This window comes from Sorex araneus, chromosome X (assembly GCF_027595985.1).
Source record: "Sorex araneus isolate mSorAra2 chromosome X, mSorAra2.pri, whole genome shotgun sequence".
Classification (NCBI taxonomy): Eukaryota; Metazoa; Chordata; class Mammalia; order Eulipotyphla; family Soricidae; genus Sorex; species Sorex araneus.
In genome coordinates, this window is record NC_073313.1 from 280,120,113 (window position 1) to 280,144,592 (window position 24,480).

The following is a 24,480-nucleotide window of genomic DNA, read 5'->3' on the forward strand; positions in this document are numbered from 1 at the left end:
TCAACATGACAGAGATGCAAAAGACTTGTGCTCATTGTAAATTGCACAGGTAGATACATAGATTTTCAGAATAATCAAGAAATTTCTTCTATACTGCTGGCAAATTCTTGTCTTTTCCCAGATACAAAGTCTGTTTTATTTGGCCCACCCCTGGTGATGCTCTGGGATATTGTGCTGGGTATTGAGCCTAGGGCTCATGCATGCAACTTTCTAATCCTTGGATAAAAACATTTTAGATTATCTGAGAAAAATAACCACCACTCAAGGCTGGAATTTATCACCTCCAGCAAGCGTTATGTGAACTTAATAGGGGGTCAGGTGGAATATGGGACTAAGTGCATTACTTTGTTAACAGAGTGCACGAAAGGCAGGACTTGATGACAACAGATTTCAGCCGCTCTCAGTAACATCTATAGCTTTGGCTTTTCTTTTTCTGCTTAAATGCCCTCCCTCTTTCATCCCCTTTTCCTTCCTCACCCACATCCTCCAAAACTCTTGACTAGCCATCATTGTATAAGAGCTGACGATTCTCCCTCCATCACCTTTTAGCTTTTGGACCACACCTGGCAGTGTTCAGGGCTTACTCCTGACTCTCAGTTCAGGGTGGGGCTTAGAAGACCACACAGGGTACCTGGGAACCCAGATGATGAACACAGATTGACTCTGCACAAGTCAAATGCCCCACCCACTCTCTTTTAGTCCCTGTATATTTTTTATACTTGCATCATTATTTATAGGTTTTATGTTAAAATATAGCATACTTTTTTACACAATATTCTTTACATGCATAATATTATTTGTTTTTCCCAACCACCCAATTTACAGATAAGGAAACAGATTTAGAGAAAGTAATTAGTTACCAAGCTCATACTATATCCCATCTGGAATCTATTTTTTTTTTTTTAGTGAGGAGCACATCTAGTGGTACTTAGGATTTACTCCTGGCTGTGGGTTCAGGAATTACTTCTGGTGGAGCTTGGAAACCTTATGGGAATCTGGAAGTCAAACCAGGTTGACCATTTGACCAAGCTGGTTGACCACTTGATCAAGCTGATTGACAGATAAGCACCCTGCCTTCTGTAATATCTCTCTGGCCCTTGGAATCTAGTCTTTCTGACACATTCTTTCCTATTTTGCATACTGCACCTTTACATGAAGTGGTATGTCTCAAATATTTCTCTTTGAAGTCAAGAAAAACATTCTATGTAAAAATATAAAATCCTAAGTCTATAACTTACAATTAAACTGTTAATAGACTATTCCTGTGGATGTACCAGTAAGCTGTGATTGGTTGGCCATAAACAATAATTTTAGAAATTGTAGCATTTTAATACATTAATACATGTTTTTGGTTCTTTAACTGAGTCACAGTAGTAGTTCCTCAGCATTTCCCTTACTTCCCTGGATGCTTGTGCCTTGTCTCTGCAGCCGGGACTTGGGATTCAATTAGAAAAGAGAGGCAGGAAAATCGATTTGCCCCCCCATTACCCTTACTCCCACTCCCATTCCTTAGGGATAGCCTAATCTAAAGCAGAACTGGGCATTAGTACATATTAACACTTTTGAACTCTTTGTAATGCAAAATACTTTGTGAAAAATATTTTCATATATAAATATCACTTGGAGGTCCTGTAAGCTACTTTTAAAGAAGCTGAGATTGAATAGTTTGCAATTCTATTAATAATGGTTTCTCATGCACCTTATTCCAACACTACACCCATACCAGTGTACCTATCTCCCTTCCCCAAAGTCCCCCACACTGCTCCCTCTCAACCGCACCCAAACTCAAGTGTTTGGGTCAGTTATCCTGTTGTGTTGCCTTTGGCCTTTATTGCTCCTTCTCTGTGTTTCTTAAGTCCCGCATATGAGAGATCATTCTGCATCCGTCCCTGTCCTTCTGACTGACTTCACCCAGTCTGAGATCCTCTAGTTGCATCCATGTTGCTGCATAGTTTTCCATAGTGTTTATACCCCATAACTTCTCGATCCATTAATCTAAAATTGGACATTTGAGTTGTTTTCATATCTTGGTTATTCTATTAAGTGCAATGATGAATATAGGTGTGCAGATATTGTTTGGAATTAATGTTGTCGTGTTTGGGGAAATAAATGCCAAGAACTGGTATTGCTGGGTGATATGGGAGTTCTGCTACTTTTTATTTATTTATTTTTACATAGTTGCAAAGTTGTTCATGACTGAGTTCCAGGTATGCAAAATTCCAATGTCCATCCCTTTACCAGTATACATTTCCCACCACCAATGTCTCCAGTTTCCCTCCTGCAACCCTCCCCCAACTCGACCCTATCCCAGCCTGCCTCTATGGCAGGCACTTTTCCTCTCTCTATCTCTGCCTCTTCCTCACTCTCCCATGCTCTCCCTTTTCTTCTGAGCATTATGGTGTGCAATATAGATACTGAAAGGTATTATGAATATCGTTTTACCTCCTTTCAGCACTTAGTTCTTGTCCAGAGTGATCCTTTCCAACTATCATTGTTACAGTGGTCACTTCTCTATCCTAACTGCCCTCCCCCAGCCCTTCCCACTTGTGGCCCAGTCTTCCTGGCCCTTGTTTCTACTATCTGTGGGTGTTAGTCCCATATTACATTTGCTTTTCTCTTCCACAGTTGAGTTCTATCAGTCTACGTCTCTCTCATTTTGACTGATTTCACTCAGCATGATCCTGTCCATGTCCATCCATTTATAAGCAAATTTCATGACTTTGTTCCTTTTTTTTTTTTTTTGGAAATCTTCATATTGACTATAGGCTTTTATCTCAGAAGTTTAGTGATTTGGTTCAAGAGAAAATGGAAGTTAAGATAAAGACCTAGTCTTTCAGCTTTTAAGGCCTGGACTTTTCATTATTCAGATTTCCTTTACCGCAGCATTCTGACTCAGGTTATGCTCTGCAATGAGTATAGGGAAGTTTATTTAGGCGCCAAGACCCAGAAGTGTGAAATTAGAAGAGACTGAACTCCTGACCTTTGAGCTTCATAATTTGTGAGATGCAGTGCAATATTAACAAACAGGAGTTGTTAAAAATGTTCAAGCATTTCAAGACAAGGCAGCAGAGGATGAAGCCTAGTGGGAAGTCTTCTGAATGTGGGTTCCTAATGGGCAAGAAGTCTGGGGTGATTGTCCAGATTGCATTCCAACACAACTGCTCTTGCCTCTGACATCTACCGAAGAGTGGAAAACTTAGTTTCTTTTAGGGTACTGAAATTCCAGGTCATTTGGACTTTCCTCTAAAATACACTTTTTTTGGGGGGTGGGGGGGTTGTTGAGGGTAGTGGACTACAACCCACTGTGCTCAGTGCTCAGAGATAACTCCTGGCAGTGCTTAGGTTTGGACCATATTAGGTGTTGGGGATAAGTTTGAGCCACCGGCAAGGCAAACATCAACCCAACGTACTATTGCTCAAGGCCTAAATCTCTTTTCTTTTTGTGAAAGTAATGTTGGTTAATGTCACTTTGTAAGTTTCACATATTCAGCCTTACAAATCAATATCTGCATGTACTACCTTGTGTTTACATTGGTTTCTAGCTGTCACCAGGTTCTAGTTTCACCAGAATGTTGGTTTCTAGCCATCACCAAAATGTTGACCCCGCTACCCAACTTACCTTTGCCCTCCCACTTTCACTGATAATCACTATTTTGTTCTTCTAGTCTTTTCTCCCCGTTATTTAATTTGTTTTATCTACCTCATATGAGTGAAATCTTATATTGTTTGTTTTGTTCTGATTTTTTTTCACTGTTAGAAGCACAATACCTTTAAGATATTCATATTGCAGCAAACGGAAGGATTTTGTCATTATTTCTAACTAAATAGCATTTGATTGTGGAGGATCACCTTTATACATTCATTTGTTAGTGGGTTCTTAAGTTGTTTTTATCTGCTAGCTATTGTAAATGCTACTGTAATGAACACAGGAACTGACATCTCTTCAAATTAGTGTTTTGTACTTGTATCCTTACCAAGAAGTGAAGCTGCTGGATTCTTTGTCTCTTTTTTACGTTTTGAGAAACCTCATGCAGTTTTATTTGTGATGGGGTGGCTATATGAATGTATTTCCATCAGCAGTGCATGAGTACTCACTCTTCTCCATCTCCTTTCTGATACTTGCATTTCAAATTTTTATTTCTTTGATCTCCATTAAGAGAGTTAGGGGATACAGTTCTTTAGTATACCTTCAATTATTTTTCTAATTCATTTCTCATAGACCAAAATTTAGGTATGCCATAATATCACTAGTAGCTAATGTTTATTAAACATTTACTATATGACAGATACTAGGCCCGATTCTCTGTATTGTGCAGTTTCACCCATTAAAAAGTATCATCTGTCTCTCTACCTTCAAGATCTAGGCTGACTCTCTGGCTTGCTTTGGGTAGTAAAATCCACCAGGGGAGATGGTGTGCTAATTTGGGGTTTAGCTTTAAGGCTTTAGCTCTCTCTAATTTGGAACCCAGGGTCTACCATGAGAATAAACCTCTAGTAACCTGCTTGAAACATGTAGCCCTTGAAAGAGAGCTATTATACTAATTTAGTGTAATATAGAAGTCAGCCCTTGGTTGATCTTCCAATTAACTGCTGATACATGAGTACTTAGCTGGTCTCAGTAAAAAGGTCTAGGTCAGCAAACCATTCTACTGATTGTCTCACTGAAAAATGACCAATATCTTTCTGGTGGCCCAGGTAACCCCAGGCACTGTAGAACTGGAGCATCTTGCATTGAACCACCAGAATCAAGAATCACTGAGAGAGGTCCAAGAGCTTCGAGCCTGCCTGGTAGCACCTCTCCTGCCAAAAAATGCCTTGCCTTTGGGGGTGGTTAGTTACACATTCTTTTTCCAATTGATAACCTATATATCATTATTTATACTCTTAAATACTCTTTTTCTTGTGTTTCTTATTTTGGATTTGGGGCCACATCTGTCTGGCTGTGCTCGGGCTTACTTTAGCTCTGCACTCAGGGATACCTTCTGACAGGGCTCTGTTGACTACCAGGGATTGACTGGGTCAGCTGTGTGCAAGGCAAGTGTCCTTCCTGCTGCATTCTCTCTCCAGTCCCTATTTCTACGTTGCTGATGAAGAAAAACACATGAAGGATTGGAATTCTTGCCAGTGAAGAGAAGCCAGTACATGGAATCAGATATTTTGACTACAGAGACAAAATTCTTTTGCTCCCTTGTCACAGCACCTCAGCATCTGCCACACCCTCAAGTACTTTGAAAGCCTTTTTTTTTTTTTTGAAGAGGAAGCAGTGATTTTGCTGATGGGAAATACCCAAAAGAGCGAGCTCAAAGCCCAGAATCTCTCTGCTGATCAATGATGTATTTATTGCTAACTGAGAGTTATTAAATACTATACAAGGAAAATGCATATGTGGAACAAAAGAAACTGTCTTTGAGGTTGAGGTCAAGAGCTAAATATAGCAGAAATTTGCTGCATTTCATTAACACTAAATTATAACTGAGTTCTGCAAGAGGTCTGTATACAATCCCATTAATGTAAATGTCATTCCTTATACTGTCTTGCTGGAATTAGTATTTTTTGTGAATGAAAACAAAATATGTATTAGTGGAATTCACTCATTAAACTAAACCTGAATTAATGAGCAAGTTTATTTTCACCTCCACTTCTGCTCCATAACTTTGACCAAAATCAAAAACAAACAAAAAAAAACACTTGTTTCCATTGTAGCAAGTGGTCACTTTGGTAAAATAGGAGAGGGGACCCCAGAATAAAGAAGTTCTTACAAATATCGGAGACTGGGGAGGTTCTGGAAGGCTTCGGGGTCAATGTAAAGCAGCTTGTTGGCCTTTTCAATTCTGCTGTAAAATTAGGAAAGGGCAGAAAGTAATTTTAACAATAAGGAATACTGTAGTATTTTTTATATTATGCAATAGGTATATATCAATAATTCATCCATTCATCTTTTTAACAAATGTTAAGTTTATATGCACTGCCTTTTTCTATACTAAATTGTGACGTTAAATATTAACTCCACTGATAGCACAGCGATGGGATGTTTGCCTTGCACACAGCCGACCCGGTTTGATTCCTGCATCCCTCTCAGAAAGCCTGACAAGCTACTGAGAGTATCCCACCCTTAAGGCAGAGCCTGGCAAGCTACCCGTGGCATATTCTATATGCCAAAAACAGTAACAACAAGTCTCACAATGGAGATGTTACTGGTGCCCGCTCGAGCAAATTGATGAGCAATGGGATGACAGTGATACAATGCTAAATATTAACTCTGTCCCCTTTAATTCTCATTCTTAAGGTCCTCCCTCAACTATTCACATAGGCAACTGAACAATAGCTGAGAGGATCATTTTCACTCTGGCCATGGCTCAGCCTTAAACCTGTAGTGACCTTCCAGATTAAGAGAAGGCTAAAATGGCAGGGTCAGATTAATATGAGAAAATGAGTTTCTCCCCTGATCTGAAGACAAAATAGGAGGCATGAAAAATAACAAGAGTGGGTGGAAAGATCAAAATGATGGAAATAGGGTGAAGGCACAATGAGATTAAGGGAAGGCGCGGTGGAAAGACTAGAGCAAATGGAGACCGTGGAGCAAACAGTTGGGGTCTCTGGTTTTAACCATGAAATCCTGGCAAGTGGCAGCAGGGAGCTGCCACCCATCGCTGCCCGCTGCAGGCTGACTGTTCTTCACAGCTCATGGCAAGTGGTAACTCCTGCCGCACCCTGACCTGTGCTACATCCTGATCAATAGTCTGGAGGTGAGCGTGTTGACATTTGGATCCCAACAGGGAAAGGCTGCCCTTTTCTCATCTTGCTAGATCAATGTATATTTGCAGAGTTTCCCCGTGTTAATTACTTCCCCTTTGTTTCATTAGCTTTTATGCTGCTGTAACCTGGAGCTACCCAGCTCCAAGAAGTCGGCAAGTAATCGCTTTAAAAGCAGTCCGTGCTACACAGGCCGAGCACCTCTCTGCACGGAAATACGATGAAAGAGCTACCCCGTTAGCTCGCTGCCCACTGCCCTGCATGGAGCTGTGTTCCTTGATTCTCAGAGAGAGTTGGCTACCTTTTTGATTCATTTTTCCACTCATTCCTGTGTCTTCTGAAACCCCAGGAATGTCTCTCTTCCCAATGAGGGGAAGAAGAGAACAAGTAGGGAGAAAGGAAGAACCATGAGGGCACTGGAAAAAGGGAGGGGGGGCACAAACTTAATGATGATGTAAGAGAATAAGGATGTGGGTATAAGGAAAAGGTCTGGGGAGGGGGCATAGGCTAGCCAAAATGGACAGATTGACATTCCTAAACAGAATGACTTGTGTATTTACATATAGATACTACATGTATGTATACACACATATAAGCCTATGCCTATGTGTCTAGCCTACTGATACTTGGCGAATACTAAAAGTTTCATGGAGGTGTATGTTCAAGTTCCATCCTTCTGTGGATTTGGCTGTGGGACTTTAGGCAAACCTCATGATGTCTCTGTGCCTTTCATCCTTCATCTGTGGCATTCTAAAGTTTCATTGACTTCCCTATATGTGCTCCAGGGGGTTTTCTCATTTTTGAGATTTTCATTAGTGCTTCACAGAAAAAACCTTTGTAGGGACACTAGATAAGAAACACATGATGCAATAGACTTCTTGGAGATTCCAAATACATATTAGCCTATTACTGAATTAGAAATGTTTTTCCATAGAGGTGAATCTATCTAATTAAATGTGACCAATGCTTCCTAATATTATTTGATCAGAGAATATTTTTTTCCCTCTTTAAATTCTTAATTTCCTAGGGACAGAGTGATAGTATAGCAAGTAGAGTGTTCACATTACATGTGGCCAGCTGGGGTTCTATCCATGGCACCCCATATTGTCCCCTGAGTATTGCTGGGTGTGGCCCCAAAGCCAAAATGAGTAAATAAGCTCCTAAATTCCTGAGTATTTAACAATACATAGAATATATTTGTAAATTTCTGGGCCAGTTGCTAAGTTTTCTTCTGATTTTGACATTCTATGATTTACTGTGCCAGTATTGATGACATGTCTATAAAACTACAATGTCAACTGAAAAAATAAATTTGTTTGGAATATCAGAGAGACCAAGGATGTTTGACATTCTTCCATCATATAAGTCAATTTGTTAAATCTACTTTACACTTATTTATTCATAACAATGATCGTATAGGGCACGTAATTTCATTTTTTCCAGATTTACAACATGAAACCTAAGAATAATTTTGACCAAGGTGAGTGTATGTCATAGGTTAACTTTTAGACTGGGGCTGTTCCTGTGTAATGAGAACATGGGGCACTTATTTTAGCCTTTGACTATGGAAGAACCTGAAAGAACAAGGCTTGTGTCATAGGGCAAGTTTCTTGCATCAAACCGTGCAAAAGACTCTGAGGAAGAGGCAGGAGGTTGATTCAACTCTGGGCTGATGTCTAGATTGGCAAGCAGAAATGCATATTGTCAACAGGACCTTTTTGAGTGGATGTTGATACATTAAATATGAAATTCAGGGGATCTAGGAAGAAAGCAGAACCGGAGTCTCTTGGGAACATAAGAAAATTTTAAAGCTATTATACAGCAGTCATGAAAAAACTACTAGGTTTCTTGCTTACATTTCATGCAATTTAGGAAGGTTGGAGAACACATTCGCTTCTATTGCTTCCAAGACATCGTTTTGTGAGATCTCGCTGTAAAGAAAGAAACATAATTCTGTTTAGTTACACTCTCCTCCATACATGGACGTAAAGCATAGGGATATTGTGCTTATGATGCTTCATCAGACCCACAAAGATATCAAAGAAATCTGCTCTCAAAAAAGTCAGCTGCAATGAGACAAAACCAACATGCTTGAGAACAATCCTTATGCCCTTATGCGACAGTAAGAGAATCCCAAGGTAAAATCCCAGTTTAGCAGATATTCATGCAGACATCAGAACTCGAGGCCTAGGGGAGGGAAAGAGACACAGATAATCAATATTTGGGGGCTTTGTGGGGCCATTTGGTCTCTGTCTCAATTAATCAACTGTTATTGCAGTGCACAAGTAGATATAGATAAGTAAACAACTGAACATGATTGGATTTCAATAAAAATGTTTTAAAATCATAATTTGTCTTTTAAATAAACAGGCTATAGACTGAATCTGGCAACACAGGCAGCAGTTCAATGACTTGCCCTCGATGATGACCTGGTTTGAGGAAGAAGGGGCCCTCACTTCAATCTCTTCTATTAATTTGTTTGGGGGTACACCTAGCAGCGCTCCAGACTCTCTACTTGAGGGCCATTCCTGGTGATGCCCAAGATTAATCCTGATCTGTCCCGTGCACAGCATGAGCCCTGTGAACTACCTCTCTGGCCCTCTGTCTCTTTTAAATGGATTAAAACCAACGCTCTCCCTTCCGTGCCATTACTCAAATGGGGCCTGTTTCTACTGAAAGGCCTTGGCCACTAATGTTGTCTTGGCTGATAGTTTCCAGAAAAAAATCTTCCTGCATTTTCCCCCTCTTGTGATTCGAAGGCAGGGGAGAAAGTCGTCCCCTGTGTGGAAGGCCAGGGTGGATGAGGGGAGAGGACAGCTTTCAGAGTTAATGTGTCTAAGTGGCTTACAGATGAAACGTGCTGTTATTAGGCCTCCCAAGGAAGACTCTCATGCAGTTTTAATGTGGCAGCTGAGAGTGTCTCAGGAGCTCTCACAGGCAACACGCATTCAAATTGGCTCAGGCAGAAGTGCTGTCCTCCAGCCCGAGATTCAGCCGATGCTCTCCAAGGCTGCTCTAGATCAAGAGCCAGGCGTGTGGGGAAGCGGAGGGACGGCTGGGAACAATGGCCTCCTTCAGGGAGGCTGGGAATGTCTGAGGCTTGTCAGGTGTTGGCAGTCTCGGAGGTTCCCATGAGTGAAAAGAATTTTTTCTTTTTTGTGGGCAGGTGGGTGGTGACAGACACTAAACAGAGCTCAGAGCTTCCTCTTGGCCCTGTACTTACTCAGAGATCACTCCTTGTGGGCTCAGGGGGCCAAATGGGGTGCTGGGGACTAAAATCATTGGCCATATGCAAGGCAGATGCCCTCCCTACTTTACTCTTGTTCAGGCCCCAGAGGAGACATTTTGTGAGGGATAGACACCTCTTGTTCTATAGCAGCAAACTCGTGGTCAAAGATATGCCCGAGTCTGCTGATGATCCTGAAAGGAAAGAAATTGAGACAAAAGATTCCCAAAGAGTTTCTTTGTTTTTAACTTAAAATCTCCCCAAGATCCAGACATATCTATTCTCTGTGAGAGGTAGACTATTTTCCATCCAACATCGCCCCCAGCAACTCCCCCTCCCACCAATGAACACTGGCTCTGTTTTCTAAGCATGTATCTATCACTTAAAAAATCCCTCCTCTTAAATTACCAAATTTTATTACCCTTTTTGGGAAGCTATATGATCTCCCTGGAGGACTAGATCTAGTTCCAAATAGGGTTCTCTGCATATATAATTAAAGTTTGTCCTTTCTCTCTTGTGATATAGAGGGAGATTAGCTTCATCCCTGTAGTGTCTTTTGTGATTCATTTGGTACAATTATGCCTTCACAACTTCCATTCTTGAATATGGTAGCTGCTAAAATAACAGGTCTCAATCAAGATTAGTTTGTTAAGTAAACAAAACAAGGAGTTGAACCTGGGGACAGTCTGACAGCTCTTGAGAGCTCTAACTTTGAGTGAGATTATAGAGTTGAGAAATGAAAGTGAATAATAAGTCTCAATAGTACAGTGATCAAAAACTGAACAATAAATTCGAGCCAGGCTTCTGTAGTTTTGTTTTCAGGTCTGAGGTGTTAAACATGTTCCGTTCTCCTGCTTTCAAGTATTGTTAGCCCTAAATTACACCCAGAGGGGAAAGCATCAGTGTAGTTAAACTTTTCTGCTTATGAGAGTCTTGGTTGGATAGTGGGGGTGCTCTTGTCTGGTCTCCCTATAACTAACAGAGACCAATTGTTGGTTTCATTTTCTAAGTGCTACATGGAGTTTTCTGCAGGCTGACTTCACAGAACAGGGCCAGCCTAATTCACTCTAGGACATGCAGGGGTCTTAAACTCAGCCTCTGAGACCAAGAAGAGGGGTCCTGAGAGAAAATTGCAGCTCTCAGCAGACCAAAGTCACTTGCCTCCTTCCCCTTCTCTCCCTCCTTCTTCTTCCTTTTCTCCCTCCCTATCTCCCTCTTCCTTCCCCTCTCTTTCTCTTCCTTTGATTTCCTTATTTCCTAGGAAATCAGAAACTAGCAAGCTATTGAGAGCTTCCTGCCCACATGGGACAGCCTCGCAAGCTTCCCATGGTGTATCCATATGCCAAAGCCAGTAACCAGCTGAATCTCATTCCCCTGACCCTGAAAGAGCCTCCAATGCAGCATCATTGGGAAGGCCGAGAAGAGAGAGGCTTCTAAATCTCAGGGATAGGACGAATGTAGAGGTTACTGAGGCCGCTCAAGCAACTCGACGATCAATGGGATTTCGTGATCGTGATTTCCCTTCCCTCCCTTTAACCTCCCCTCTCCTTTCATTTCCTTGTCTTCATAGAACGTACTGATCATTAACTTAATTTTGTTGCCCTGTTCTACAAGTGGAAGCAGTGCCGAGAGGTACAGGAGTGAGGAGGGGAATAGAAGTGGTGACCTTGGAAAGAAGGTAGTAAGAAACATGGAAGAGCTGAGTGCAATGGTTTCAGATATGCAAAACGAGGGGACAAGAACTGAATGATGAAGAGGGTTTAAGTGCAAAATGGGGCCTGGGGTGGGGCACAGTTTTAATACAGAGATTAAGATACTGCCTCCTGCCTCGCCTGACACTGTGACCTGGACACTGGTTTGAATCCTGGCACTGCCAGGAGTGGCCCCCAAGAACCTCAGATGTTGCTCAACCCTAAGCCCCAATGCAGAAGGAGCCATATTATCTAATAGTGGGGTTTTTTTTTTTGTTTGTTTGCTTGTTTATGGGCCATGCCAGCAGTGGTGCTTAGGGCTTACTCCTGACTCTGTGCTCAGTGCTTACTCCTGGAGGTGCTCAGGGGACCAAATCGGGTACCAGGGATCAAACCCAGGTCAGCTGTGTGCAAGGCAAATGCCCTACCTGCCCTGTTGCTCCAGACTTCCAACAGAATTTCCAGGGTTACTGTTAGGTTTGCTCACTCACAGTACTGTCTGTCTCAGTACTGTTACCCCCAATATTACCTGCAAATATGCACATTTCTCTCTCCTTAATTCATGTTATGAGTGTTCCTTTTATATAAATGATTTTTTGTCAAATAGCCTAGAAATTATTCAGGAAATTATTAAGAAAATTCAGTCAAAAATCACGTCTAAATTGTTTCAGAGGTCTTATTTAATGGCCTCAACTTCAAAGAGGGAGGTTGGGGAAGGTCAGCAATGCTCACTATGGGGAAGAACCTCACGGAGGAATTCAAGTCTTTGTTTTTAGCCCAGTCCAACCCCACTGCTAGATTTTCTATTATAATTATTAGGTAATTACTGTTTACTGGTTACCCTACATTCATGTAATCCTTTCAACATCCATGTGAGGTTGGTATTTTGTTCTTCATGTTAATGGTAAATTTCTCACTAGGAGTCTATGAAAATATTCTACAGACTCTCCTTTTATAAACTTTTAAATATGTGATCTCAGAAATGAGAATTTCTAGTCAGCACCTTAGATGCTAGGGATAGGGAATATCTTCATTATTTCCAATGATTAAAAACAACTTTAAATATGGAACTTGTATTTACCTGATATCAGATATGGGTATTTTATGGTTGAAAGGACAGAGAGATTATTGCTCTTTATTAGTCTGTATTTAATGTCTGTAGCAATGGGTAGATAGAATATTTTCCCTCCTTTTTTCGAGGTCACAAATTCATGTAAGAATTCAACTTCTTATGTTAAATTTTTGCAAATATTTAAACCACGGCACTCTTCTCACCTGTGATCCCACCAGTAGTACACACCTGCTAGCACTTCTATCTCCCTTGCCTAAAACACAAACTTCACCAGACAATTCCTAGCCATCTTTGCCAGATAATAGATAGCAATGTTGTAGAACCATGGGGGACTCAACTATTTCAGCAGGTGGTTCCCAGAGGTGCTGGCCAGACCATGTGGTACTGAGGGTTAAACTTGACCTTTTGAATGCAAAGCATGCTGCAGTCCAACCCATTTAACGAGCAGTGTGGCTCTGAGTACTTTTGTACTTGCATGTTTTTGCTGTAATATTTGACATTGCTTAGGCTGCCATTGCTTTGGCTGCTGGGGCTCTGCTCGGGGTGGGGAGGAAAACTCAACCCACCCCTTCCGAGGGGCCCTGGTGAAGACAGCCAGGCACGAGGTCAAGAGACTCTGATGAGTTCAGAGGAACCTCATGCATGAAGGAACCGTAGAGGAAACCAGGTGTACGGAACCCGGGGCTGAGATCTCCAAGCCTGCTCAGATTGGGACTGGGCCTCTTCTGCCCAGATCCCCCATTTTCCAGTAGCCTGGCAGTCACACCCAGAAACTGCCCCCAGCACTGTGTAATCCCATCAACGACCAACATCCAGAGACTATAAAACCAAGCTCCCCGGAAGCTTGGACATCTTATAGCCTAGTTCTCCCTCTCAGAGAACCTGGCAAGCTACCAAGAGTTTTCTGCCTGCATGGGAGAGCCTGGCAAGCTCCCCGTGGCGTATTAATATGCCAAAACCAGTAGCAATGATGGGTCTCATTCTCCTGACCCTGAAAGAGCCTCCAATGCGGCACTGTTGGGAAGGATGAGTAAAGAGAGGCTGCTAAAATCTCAGGGCTTGGATGAATGGAGATGTTACTGAGACTGCTCAAGAAAATCGACAATCAACAGGATGATGATGATGATGATGATGATGGCACTCTTCTCACTAATATATTTTTTCTGAAAAGATGGTTATTTCATATGATGTCTGCATCTATCTTTTCATGTGGATATTTATTGCTTTTAAATAGAGCAGCAAATATACATTTTTCAGTTTTCATTTTTATTATTCTAATGTCAGTAGCTTTAACACACATAATCAAAATATTTTTTTGGTCTTTAATAACTTTTAAGAGTATAAAGAAATCTTAACATCACAAAGTTTGGAAACTGTTCAATGTAAACATAGGCAGATGCCCTTTGGGTGGGGGGCGGGGATCCCAATCTGGAACGCTTGTTTTCAGAGATGAAGTTCTCATAACATTCGGTAATAGTGCTGCTCGATTTTTTGTATAATTGTGACTCCCCTGGAAGTCTTATTAAAAATGCATATTCTCAGTGGGGAGGCTTTCCAAGGGCCCGAGACACTGCACTTCTGAGGCTCAGGTGAAAGATCAGTACTGGTAGTACTGATCTTTAGTTTGGAGTATAAAGTTCTTTAGAGGAATGATAACATCATATCTTCCTCTCCACCACATGAATATAAGATAAAAAGCTTTACATATTTGTCACTGTCACTGTATCACTGTCATCTTGTTGTTCATCGATTTACTCAAGCGGGCACCAGTAAGTCTCCATTCGTCCCAGGTCTGAGATTTTAGCAGCCTCTCCTTACTTGTTTTTTCCAACTATTGGAGGCTCTTTCAGGGTCAGGGAAGTGAGACCTGTTATTGTTACTGTTTTTGGCATATTGAATATGCCACGGGGAGCTTGCCAGGCTCTTCTGTGTGGGCAGGATACTCTTAGTAGCTTGCTAGGATCTCCAAGAGGCATATATATTTCCTTCTATGATGATGTGGCCACATGGTTCAGGAATATGTTAACTCATGTGTGAGGCTCGGCCTGAGTGTGTGGAAAGTGGCCTGGATCGTGGTGGTGGTTGGGTAGTGGAGGTCGGCTGCTGAGGCTGGGTCCCTTGGGGCAGGGAGGGCTCTCACCCACCCCTCCCTGGAGTGCCTCGAGTGAAAACAGCCTGGTGAGGGAGTCTGGTGGCATGGATATGGGAGCCTCATTTTATGCTCCCTTTTGGGAGAAGCAGCTGTGAGTTCTGGAGGGTGGCCGATAAGGAGATTATCTGGTACAGGCAGGAGGTGGCTTATGGGTGTGACTCCTGTGTTGCCAGAGACTGGGGGAAGCAGACAGAGGATCTCTGCTCCTCGGTCCTGTTGAGCCCAGAGTCCAAGATCACAAAGTTCCATGTTACCTGTGCTCTGTGGGACTTTGCTCATGTGTGAGGCTCAACCCAAGCGTGTGGAAAGCAGCCTGGAGCATGGCAGTGGTTGGGTAGTGGAGATTGGCTGCTGGGGCTGGGTCCCTTGGGGCAGGGAGGGCTCTCACCCACCCTGCCCTGGGGTGCCCCAGTGAAAATCACTGAGCGGAGTGATTGTATAACTGGATGACTAGCTGTGGAAAGGATACACCCCGGATGGAATCCTGCCCCTGAGCAGATCTCCTAGTAATCTGGAGTGCTGAACCCTCAGATGAGATCTGTCAAAGTAACCAAAATGTTATTTTGGAAAATAAGCCAAGAAACACTTTTAAGAAGCTAGATAGTTTCAGATTGATGTAGATGAGGCAGAGACAGCGGGTCTCTGTTCATTCACAGTTCCCAGGTTCTTCAATACTTTCAAGAATGAAAATATTAAATCATGAAGATGTTCAGACTCAGTTGAAAAGTAGGAAGGTTTACTGGAAGTAGAAGAGAAAAAGAAAGGAGCTCCCCAAGGGGGAAGGAAATTAGTATAAGACTCAGGTAAGGGGCTGGGGCGATAGCACAGCGGGTAGGGCATTTGTCTTGCACATGGCCAACCTGGGTTCAATTCCCGGCATCCCATATGGTCCCCCAGAGCACCACCAGGAGTAACTCCTGAGTTCAAAGCCAGGAGTAACCCCTGTGCATCACTGGGTGTGACCCAAAAATAAAGGAAAAGAAAAAAAAGACTTAGTTTACTCTGTCTCTTTTTGGGAGATTTTTATAGGAAAACCGGATCTTTGTGTTACAGAGAATGCCGGGAATCCACAAGGTGGTCGGGCTGGTTTGTCTTTCTGGCATCTGCCTCAGGCATTGTCCATTATCTTAGTCTCCCCATGAGCAGAATTTTATGATGAACAATTGTTAACTGCTGTTTACCAGAATAAGTCCAAGAATTGCAGGGAGCCAAAAATGTGGATGGGCAAGCCAAAAGCCAGACTGCTCACAGCAGTTGGCAAGGGTAAACTGAGGCTTTCTCTTTCAAGATGGCATTTTCTAATTTATGGTCTCAACTGCAGATATGAGAGGGAGGTGGAAGGTGATGTTAGCTCGTTTAAAAATAGTCATTTCATGTGTGTGTATGTATGTATATGAGTATATATACATAGTGAATATATGAATATGTATAATATATTCTGGTTTGGAGACCACACCCTGAAATGTTCAGGGAACATTGTTGGTGTTTGCACTCAGGAAATGATATGGGTATTGAACCTGGGTTGGCCATGTGTAAGGCAAGTGCCTCACGGCTGCACTATCTTTTTCTCCCTGGAAAGAAAGATTAAGGACTCAAATAAGTCAGCTTATGAGTAGCAAAATACTTGTCTAAAAACAATAAAACATGTACTCTCTCCAAAAAGCTTTCCCGTACTTGCTCATCATTGAAGTTCTCCTTCCTAAAGATTTTCATAAGATTTTTTTTATTTTTCAGTCTCAGGAATTAATGCTGTGTTTTACTTTTTCCACTTTTGAGGGGACAGTGGTGGTGGTCAATGTATTTCCCAATCTGAGTTACTGGACAGAATCTCACCCATCTATCTTTATGTTTTGGTCCTAAATGGTAAAATTGCATCTGTACCTGGTAATTGTTTCATGGACTGATGAGTGAATGGATGGGTAGATGAAGGTAAAAGGTCTTTAGGCTCAGAAACAGAATCTGCAAAGCTGATACCATTATTTTATCATCTTTTCTGTAGACAATGCCCCAAACTCCAGCAAATGATAGAGTTTTCTATGAGTCAGTTTTGTCCATGAGATCTTTGCGGAGCATGTGAGAAACCATGCATGTTTTGGCTTTCTCTATAAACAGTGAATGTCTATAGTCTTGCCTCTAGCCTTGCTTCTGATATTTCAAAACACCCCTGGAGGATAAAGTAGTGAACATCACAGGCAAACCTCTAAGAGTTCTTGAATTATTTATCTGGGAGTTAGAGAAGGTAACTTAAGGTTCTTTTGGTACATAAAATTCCAAATTTCCTTGAAAGGAGGGGAGATGCAAGTTGGTAAGATACTGGACATTAGTGCCCCAGTACCATCCTCCAGAGTGTTATCCTCCTGGTCACTGAAGTGATATTCATATGGAACTATATTTGACTGGGGTAGGAGTAATTAGGAAAGTGGTCTCTGGTAATTTGCAGAAGTGACTCAGCATTTAAAATTCAGCCAGGTCTTTCATATAAATTTCAATCCATTATGTAGTTATAGTCATTTGTTCATCATTTATTTATTTATTTATTTATTTATTTGCTTTTTGGGTCACACCCAGCGATGCTCAGGGGTTACTCCTGGCTTTGCACTCAGGAATTACTCCTGGCGGTGCTTGGGGGACCATATGGGATGCCGGGGATCGAACCCAGGTCGGCCGCGTGCAAGGCGAACGCCCTACCCGCTGTGCTATCGCTCCGGCCCCCATTTGTTCATCATTTAAATGAATATTAGGAATATCTTATTCTGGTCAGAGTTGTTATGGTTTATAGACTAAGGCAAGATTGGAAAATTACGACCAGTTAGTCTTTACCAAATGATGCTCAGCCTGGTGGTACTTTGGGACCACTCTGGAGATGCTGAAGGAATATGAGCTTGGGGCCAAACTCAGGGCCTTGCATGTGCTTTGCATGTGCCCTAACACTTAAACTATGTCTAAGCATCAGTGAAGAAGAAAACAAAGGCTCAAACACAGAATCGTCTTCAATGTCTTTTGACATAGGAAATATTCTTCACCCACATCTACCCCATCTTTTCCTTCATTCTCTCTCCACAGAGCATTTTTTCCTTCACTAGATTCTGCCCTCAATAGACATATTGGAGGAATCAACTGCATGAACATGTTTTTAATATTCATTGAATTAAATTTCTTTATGTTTTTAAGAACTTTAAGAATTAATTTAATCAAATAACGAATCTTAATACATTTTGCCAATTATTTCTTCACCCCTAATCTCCTATGTCCCCAACCCCACTCCATAGTGGACCTGCACATTTTACGCTGTGTTTGCATTTGTATTTGCCTCCTTTGCTGGGCCAAGAACTCCTAGAGGAGCGCAGCATCACTGTTTAGCATTCCTCCTGCCTGCCAAATGTTTGCTGAATGAATAGATTATCTTTGAAAGATTATAAAAAGATTTTCCACCTTTGCGTTTGCACAATAAAGCTGTGTTCTTGAAAACTTGCAGTAAACAGTATTTGCAAATCAAATTGTACATTAGCCCAGAAAGGCAGTGCTTTGTTTGGCAGTACCTGGGAGTGCATCTCTGAAAGAGAGAAGAACTAATACAACAACCGTTCAACAGATTTTGATTAAGCAGCTTTTATGATTGGGGAACTAGGCTGGGTTGCTATGATCTGAAGATGAATAAACTGGGTGCTGGGTTTTATCAGTCATCACTCAGAGAGTCTAGTTTTTAGGTTTTCTTAACTGGGTACTATCTTTATTTGATGGACTACAATTGATTTACTGGAGAAGGTGTATTATTATATGTTGCATTTTACTGTAACTATGTGTATAAACATGAAATAAATTTACATACTGTATTTTAATAATTAAAAATAATTATACATAATATATATGCATATATATACATATAGTGGCATGTTATATCTCTCACAAGTCTATTTCCTCAATTCTTCTATAAATGTGCTATATGGTTTAAATAAATAGAAGGCAAGTGTAAAACAAAAAAGAATAAAACAGGTGAACATATCCCATAAACATAGATTCCAAAGACCTCAATAAATATTTGTTCTCATTTATATTCCCACGAGGGCAGATGTGGAGACTAGATGTAGAGATGTAGAGAGTTTGAATCCATCCTGCCTCCTTTATTGCTGGCTGTATAACTGGGAAATTTGTAGGGGATCTGATTCTTAGCATGCTTGTCGGTAAAATGGGAATCATAACTACCTCACAGGGCTATCAAAGTATTTAGTAAGATCTGTGTGTGGAAGTGAAAGGCTTGTCACATGCAAACTAAATATCATATCTTCCTGATATTCAGTGAGTTTCAAGACATTCAGCACTGACTGTCTCTGTACTGGGGAACAGTACAGCAAGGATCAGAGGAGTCCTTCCTTATCCCATCTACAGATCCCTAAAATTCTTAAAGCTGGCTATAGCATTATCTCAAACCTGATTCTGTGCCTTTCTTGAATGAGACTTGTCATCTAGTCCAGCCTGTAAGTGCTACAATCTCCACGTCTCTATCCCTGGAGGCCTCATCTACAAGCAGGGGCTTCCCTTGGTAGAGGTGAATGCAGGCATAAGGGCATTGTTAATGGGCTTCTCTCACCTGCTCAGATGGCAGCAATAGGGATTAAATATATTTTCCGATCTTTTCTCTTTTTGCTTTATATTTTCTCTACCATACCCTCTCTACTTGTCAGCATTTCCTAAGATTTGTCCTAGTAGCTCCAAACTTTGTTTAGGAACTTTTGTGCATCATTTGATCAAGTTTCCCTCTCACCCTACAAGTCTGTAACTGTCCAAGCCATAATGCAGTGTGTATGCTGTTAATTCTTCATGGACAACTAGTGTAGAATAGGCTATTACTTTCCGCCCATTTCTCCTTCCCATTTTGGTCCCAACTCCAGACAAGAGGTCCATCTAGTGCCTCTATTGGATCATTGAATCAAACCAGGTTGTCCCGAGCCATCTCTTAGGCCTCTTTAATATTTAAACTTTTTTTGCAAAGGTGGACTGGAGCAATAGCACAGAGGGTAGGGCATTTGCCTTGCATATGGCCGACCCAGGTTCGATTCCTCCTCCCCTCTTGGAGAGCCCGCCAAGCTACAGAGAGTATCCCGCCCACACGGCAGAGCCTGGCAAGCTACCTGTGGCGTATTTATTTGACATGCCAAAAACCGTAACAAGTCTCACAATGGAGACATTACTGGTGCTGGCTTGAGCAAATCGATGAAGAACAGGACTATAGTGCTACAGTGCTACAGTGCGTTTTGTAAATGTCTATTTTACACTACTACTACTACTACTACTACTACTACTAGTAGTAGTAGTAGTAGTAGTAGTAGTAGTAGTAGTATTATGACTTCTTGCAGTTTCTGCTAGATCAACAGTTCTTAACAGTCCTGTGATGACATAGGAGTGGTTTGATAAGGGTCATGAGTCATTTTTATATTTCAAAATGTCCTAATGATTTATTTGTGTTATGTTCAAAGTTATGCACACAATATGCAAAAAATGGAATAGTTTGTGGAGAAAAGTTGGAAATAAGAGGTAATGCTTTAAGAATTCACGGGAACTAGAGAAATACTTAAAAGAGCTAGACACATGATTTGCATGCAGGAGACCCAGGTTTGAGGTTTGATCCCTGTCACTGTACTGTATCCCAGCACTGCAGGGAGAAGGACTAGCCCTTAGCACTGCTGGATGTGCCTCCACACCCTCCACACCCTCCCTCTGATAAAGGAATCCATAGATTTCTAGACAGAGGTATAGCTTATATCACTGCCAGGATAACTTAAGTAGGATTTTTCACCTGGGAAAGTAAAGAGGACTTAAAATAGATAATTAAAATAAAGGTATCAAAAGAGTAGGAGGTAAAGAGAAAGAAATGATATGGAGATAGAAGAAGATTTGAGTTACAAATTATAAAGTGGTGGGCAATTCCTTTATTATTGTGTATGCCTTTCAGAAATTTTTTAAACATGAGTTCTTTGAGTTCTAAGTAATGGAAGGCAAGGAGTTGGGGATGTAATAAGGAAGTCAGTGTGTACTGTGTGTAGGAACATTGAGTCTTTCATGTGGCTTGTGTGTGGCCTGCCAGCTTCAGTTAGGCCAATGGGAGGTAAGTGAGAAGAGTGGAAGGGCTCTAATTCATAAGGAATAGTAAATTGTTCGGACACTTGCAAGTTTGTGCTGTGTTACTCAAGGCAGTAGAAATAATGATCACCATATCACTGTCATCCCATTGCTCATTGATTTGCTCGAGCAAACACCAGTAAAAATGTCTCCATTGTGAGACTTGTTGTTACTGTTTTTGGCATATCAAATTCACCATGGGTAGCTTGCCGGGCTCTGCCATGCAGGCAAGATACTCTCGGTAGCTTGCTGGGCTCTCTGAGAGGGGTGGAGGAATCAAACCCACGTCGGCTGTGCACAAAGCAAATGCCCTACCCTCTGTGCTATCTATCCAGCCCAGAAATAATGATAATGGTGATAATTAACCTTTAGTAGACATTTGTTACATAAACAGGCACTATCAAATGCTATACAAGGGTGATCCTACTAATGGTTTGATTTCATCAGGGACTTGCTGACCTATACAAATGCTTTTATATATACACATATCATCATATACACATGTGAGAGGCAGCATGAACCTGGAAACTAGACAGATGTGGAGTCAGAGTCTATTATTACTGTAAAGTTTGTGGCCTTAGACCAGATAATTAATTTCCATGTGACTTATTTATCTGGGGATCATTATACCAAACTTTTAGGGGTTTTCTGAGAATTATGGGGATGCTATATTATGGAAGATATTCTTAGCTATCCACCCAAATATATTTCCCCCTCCATCTTCACTTTTTCTGACAAAGCTAAACTATATTTCTGACCAATCTTGCTATTAGAAATAGCATTGCAGGAAGAAGCTTCTCTCTCGGAATGTGAGAGGTGGTATGTGTCTCTCTTAGCCTGGCCCAACTCCTCTCAGAGAGGTCTTCCTTCTGGGACCTGCATTCCTGGAGAAGGCTTGAAAGCTATGATTGTTCATAGTAAAGCTGCCAGTTCCATGGGATCCTCTATAAATTACAGGAAAAGCCATCCTAAATTCCTCCATTGAAAAGTCCCTGCCATCTAGGGAGTTCATTATTGTCATCTTACTCAATACTTATGGTAAGATATTCTCAAAATGAAGTCAGTTATTCAGTGCCTCTCTGTTACTTATTGCCATGATACCGATTTCCTCTGAGTTGGGATGCCTCTTGTGGGGACAGCACATGCCTGTTTTGTGTTGACTATAACTGGGATTTCCCCTCCTCTTTTCAGTTATTTCATGGTGGGGGTGCAGGTAGTAACAGCTCAGCTTGCCAGCAAGAACAGTTTTTTAACAAAGGAGTTTATTTCATCCATGAGCACTCAAACCCTGAGAAAGTATTCAGTTAAAAAGTTTGAATGCACAGGTTGCCACCCTTAGCAAGGCAGAGGTGAAGGAGCTGAGGTGAGATCTCTTGAATGGGCAAGAAGTCTTCATCACTTTGGCAAATCACTAAAATTCTCTGTGATCTGTTTCCTCCGCAAAGTATTGCCAAGGATCCCTGTCCTCAAGAATATTTTATACAGCAACATAAACCTCATTGGTAAAGCAACACCGAGGATCTAAAATATCTTCTGGGTCCCTTCTAGCCCCAGAGTTCCATGATTTTAATTATACATGTGATCCTATTATCAAAAAGCAGTCAGCCACATCACGGTGGTTCTCCTCTGTGACGGTTCCATTTCTAACAGGCGTGGGGGCAAAGGTGAGGGCTCAGAGAAGCCGCATTCTTCAGGCATGGCCCTTGCACTTGGAACCAGCTCTGTGAGCGCAGTCCTGCTGGGGCAGAGTGACTGGGTCATTCTTGTACTGGACACGTGAGAGAGTACTTCTAGCCTGACTGTTATTCTCCTAGAAGACAAGTTTTGTTTTCTTGTCTGCTTAAAAAGGGCATCATTGATCTTCCTAGAGCCAAGGCTGATTTCTTTCTTCTGACTAAGCACGTGTGTGTGTGTGCGCGCGCGCGTGCGCGCGCACATGTGGTGGATTTTCCTATGTATGTCTGTGAAGTTGCCTCCCCCAGCTTGTTTACTGATGTTCTATGGGATCTCTTTGTCTCTCACATGCACATGCTCCACCTGCAACCTGATCTGCTCCTCCCTAGTTGGTGTTCATCTTCCTTCCAGGCTCTGTTTTCACTCTGTAATTCATAATTACTCTATCTCTGATGCGTCTCCATTTTCTACCTCATTAACTTTTATTCTTGGCACCAAAGTGCCTCCTCTATGGCCTGCAGTAAAGGAACAAGAAGGAACTCACATTTGGCCACTTCTCAATTTCAGTCTCATTGATTGACTTATTTCCCCTTTGGAAAGCTGGACTGTTGTACCCTCATAAGAAGCACCTTGCATGCAAAGCTGTCATCCATTCTGTCCTTTACTGCATTTTTGGATTTTCTTTGAATTCAGAAGTGAAGAGGCCTATTTTCACTGACTCAATATTTAATAAATTTTTATATCTAGTTCTGAATAGTAACTCTGGCCCCTGCCCCACTTCAAAACCCAACTGCAGGGGCCTGAGTGATAGTATGGATAGTACAGTAGTGCCTTGCATGCAGCTGACCCAAGTTTGATCCCTGGCACTACATATGGTTCCCTGAGCACGGCCAAAAGTGATCCATGAGCAGAGAGCCCTGAGCACAGAGTCCCGTTTGACCCCCTCCAAACTGAAACCAAAGCAAACCAAACCAAAAATCCTACTACGGGGCTTCATTGCGTCATGTTGATCCTTAGATTTGACACTTGCACACACACACACACACACACACACACACACACACACGCACTTACAGTAAAGATATACTATACATATGGTCAGGAAAAGAAACTTTTTCAGATGATCCTTTTTTCCCTGAAAATTAGCTGTTATTTTGGAAAAGGATAAGTGAATTCTCTTTCAATGCCATTTATTGGCTGTAGCTACTTAAGGTCACTGAACAGGCTTGTTTAGTGAGTAAACACAATCAACAAGCTTGTTTAGTATCTGTTCAGGCCTTTTTTGTGCTTGGAAACCTTTGTTTCAACATAGTCAGAGCATTGCAAAAAAAAATAGTGTTATTGTTCTCCTTCAACTCCAGGTGCTGGTCACGTGGGAGTAAGGAAGAGAACCTAGATCTCTCTTCTTGTTTTAGCAACTTCTGAAGGGGTCTTTTGTGTGGTTTGATTGTGTAGTACATATGTGTCCTTAAATATCTATAAATGGTAAAGATCCTGTTTAAAAAACTTAGTGTTGGAAAAGTTTTAGGGTTTTTTTTTTTGGTGTGTGTGTATGTGTGTGTGTGATAGTTGTTTGTTTTGTAATGACTCTTGAAAGGAGAAGAAAGAAAGATACTTTAGTACTTATCTTCTCGATTTACTTCTGACAAATGCTACCCTTCCTCTTTTATCCAACATGAAGTGGAAAAAGCAGAAGAAGCTGTCATTATATGGTTACTGATCACTGAGCTGCTCAACACTAAGAAGATCTGTATCTGTGATGATGGTCGGAATTCCCATGAATCCAATCAAGTTC

The 24,480-nt window shown here is 41.6% G+C and overlaps 1 protein-coding gene across 2 annotated transcripts in view; it reads right to left on the bottom strand.

The window, feature by feature from the left end:
• The window catches only part of FSHR (follicle stimulating hormone receptor), a 206,800-nt gene that overhangs the window by 47,427 nt on the left and 134,893 nt on the right, over positions 1 to 24,480 (bottom strand). For both annotated transcript variants that reach the window (XM_004618594.2, XM_004618593.2), the window contains exons 3-4: positions 8,610 to 8,684; positions 5,760 to 5,834 (exon numbers count right to left, since the gene is read on the bottom strand). In XM_004618594.2, coding sequence (XP_004618651.2) covers positions 5,760 to 5,834; positions 8,610 to 8,684 — 150 coding nt within the window. The remainder of the gene's footprint in view (positions 1 to 5,759; positions 5,835 to 8,609; positions 8,685 to 24,480) is intronic.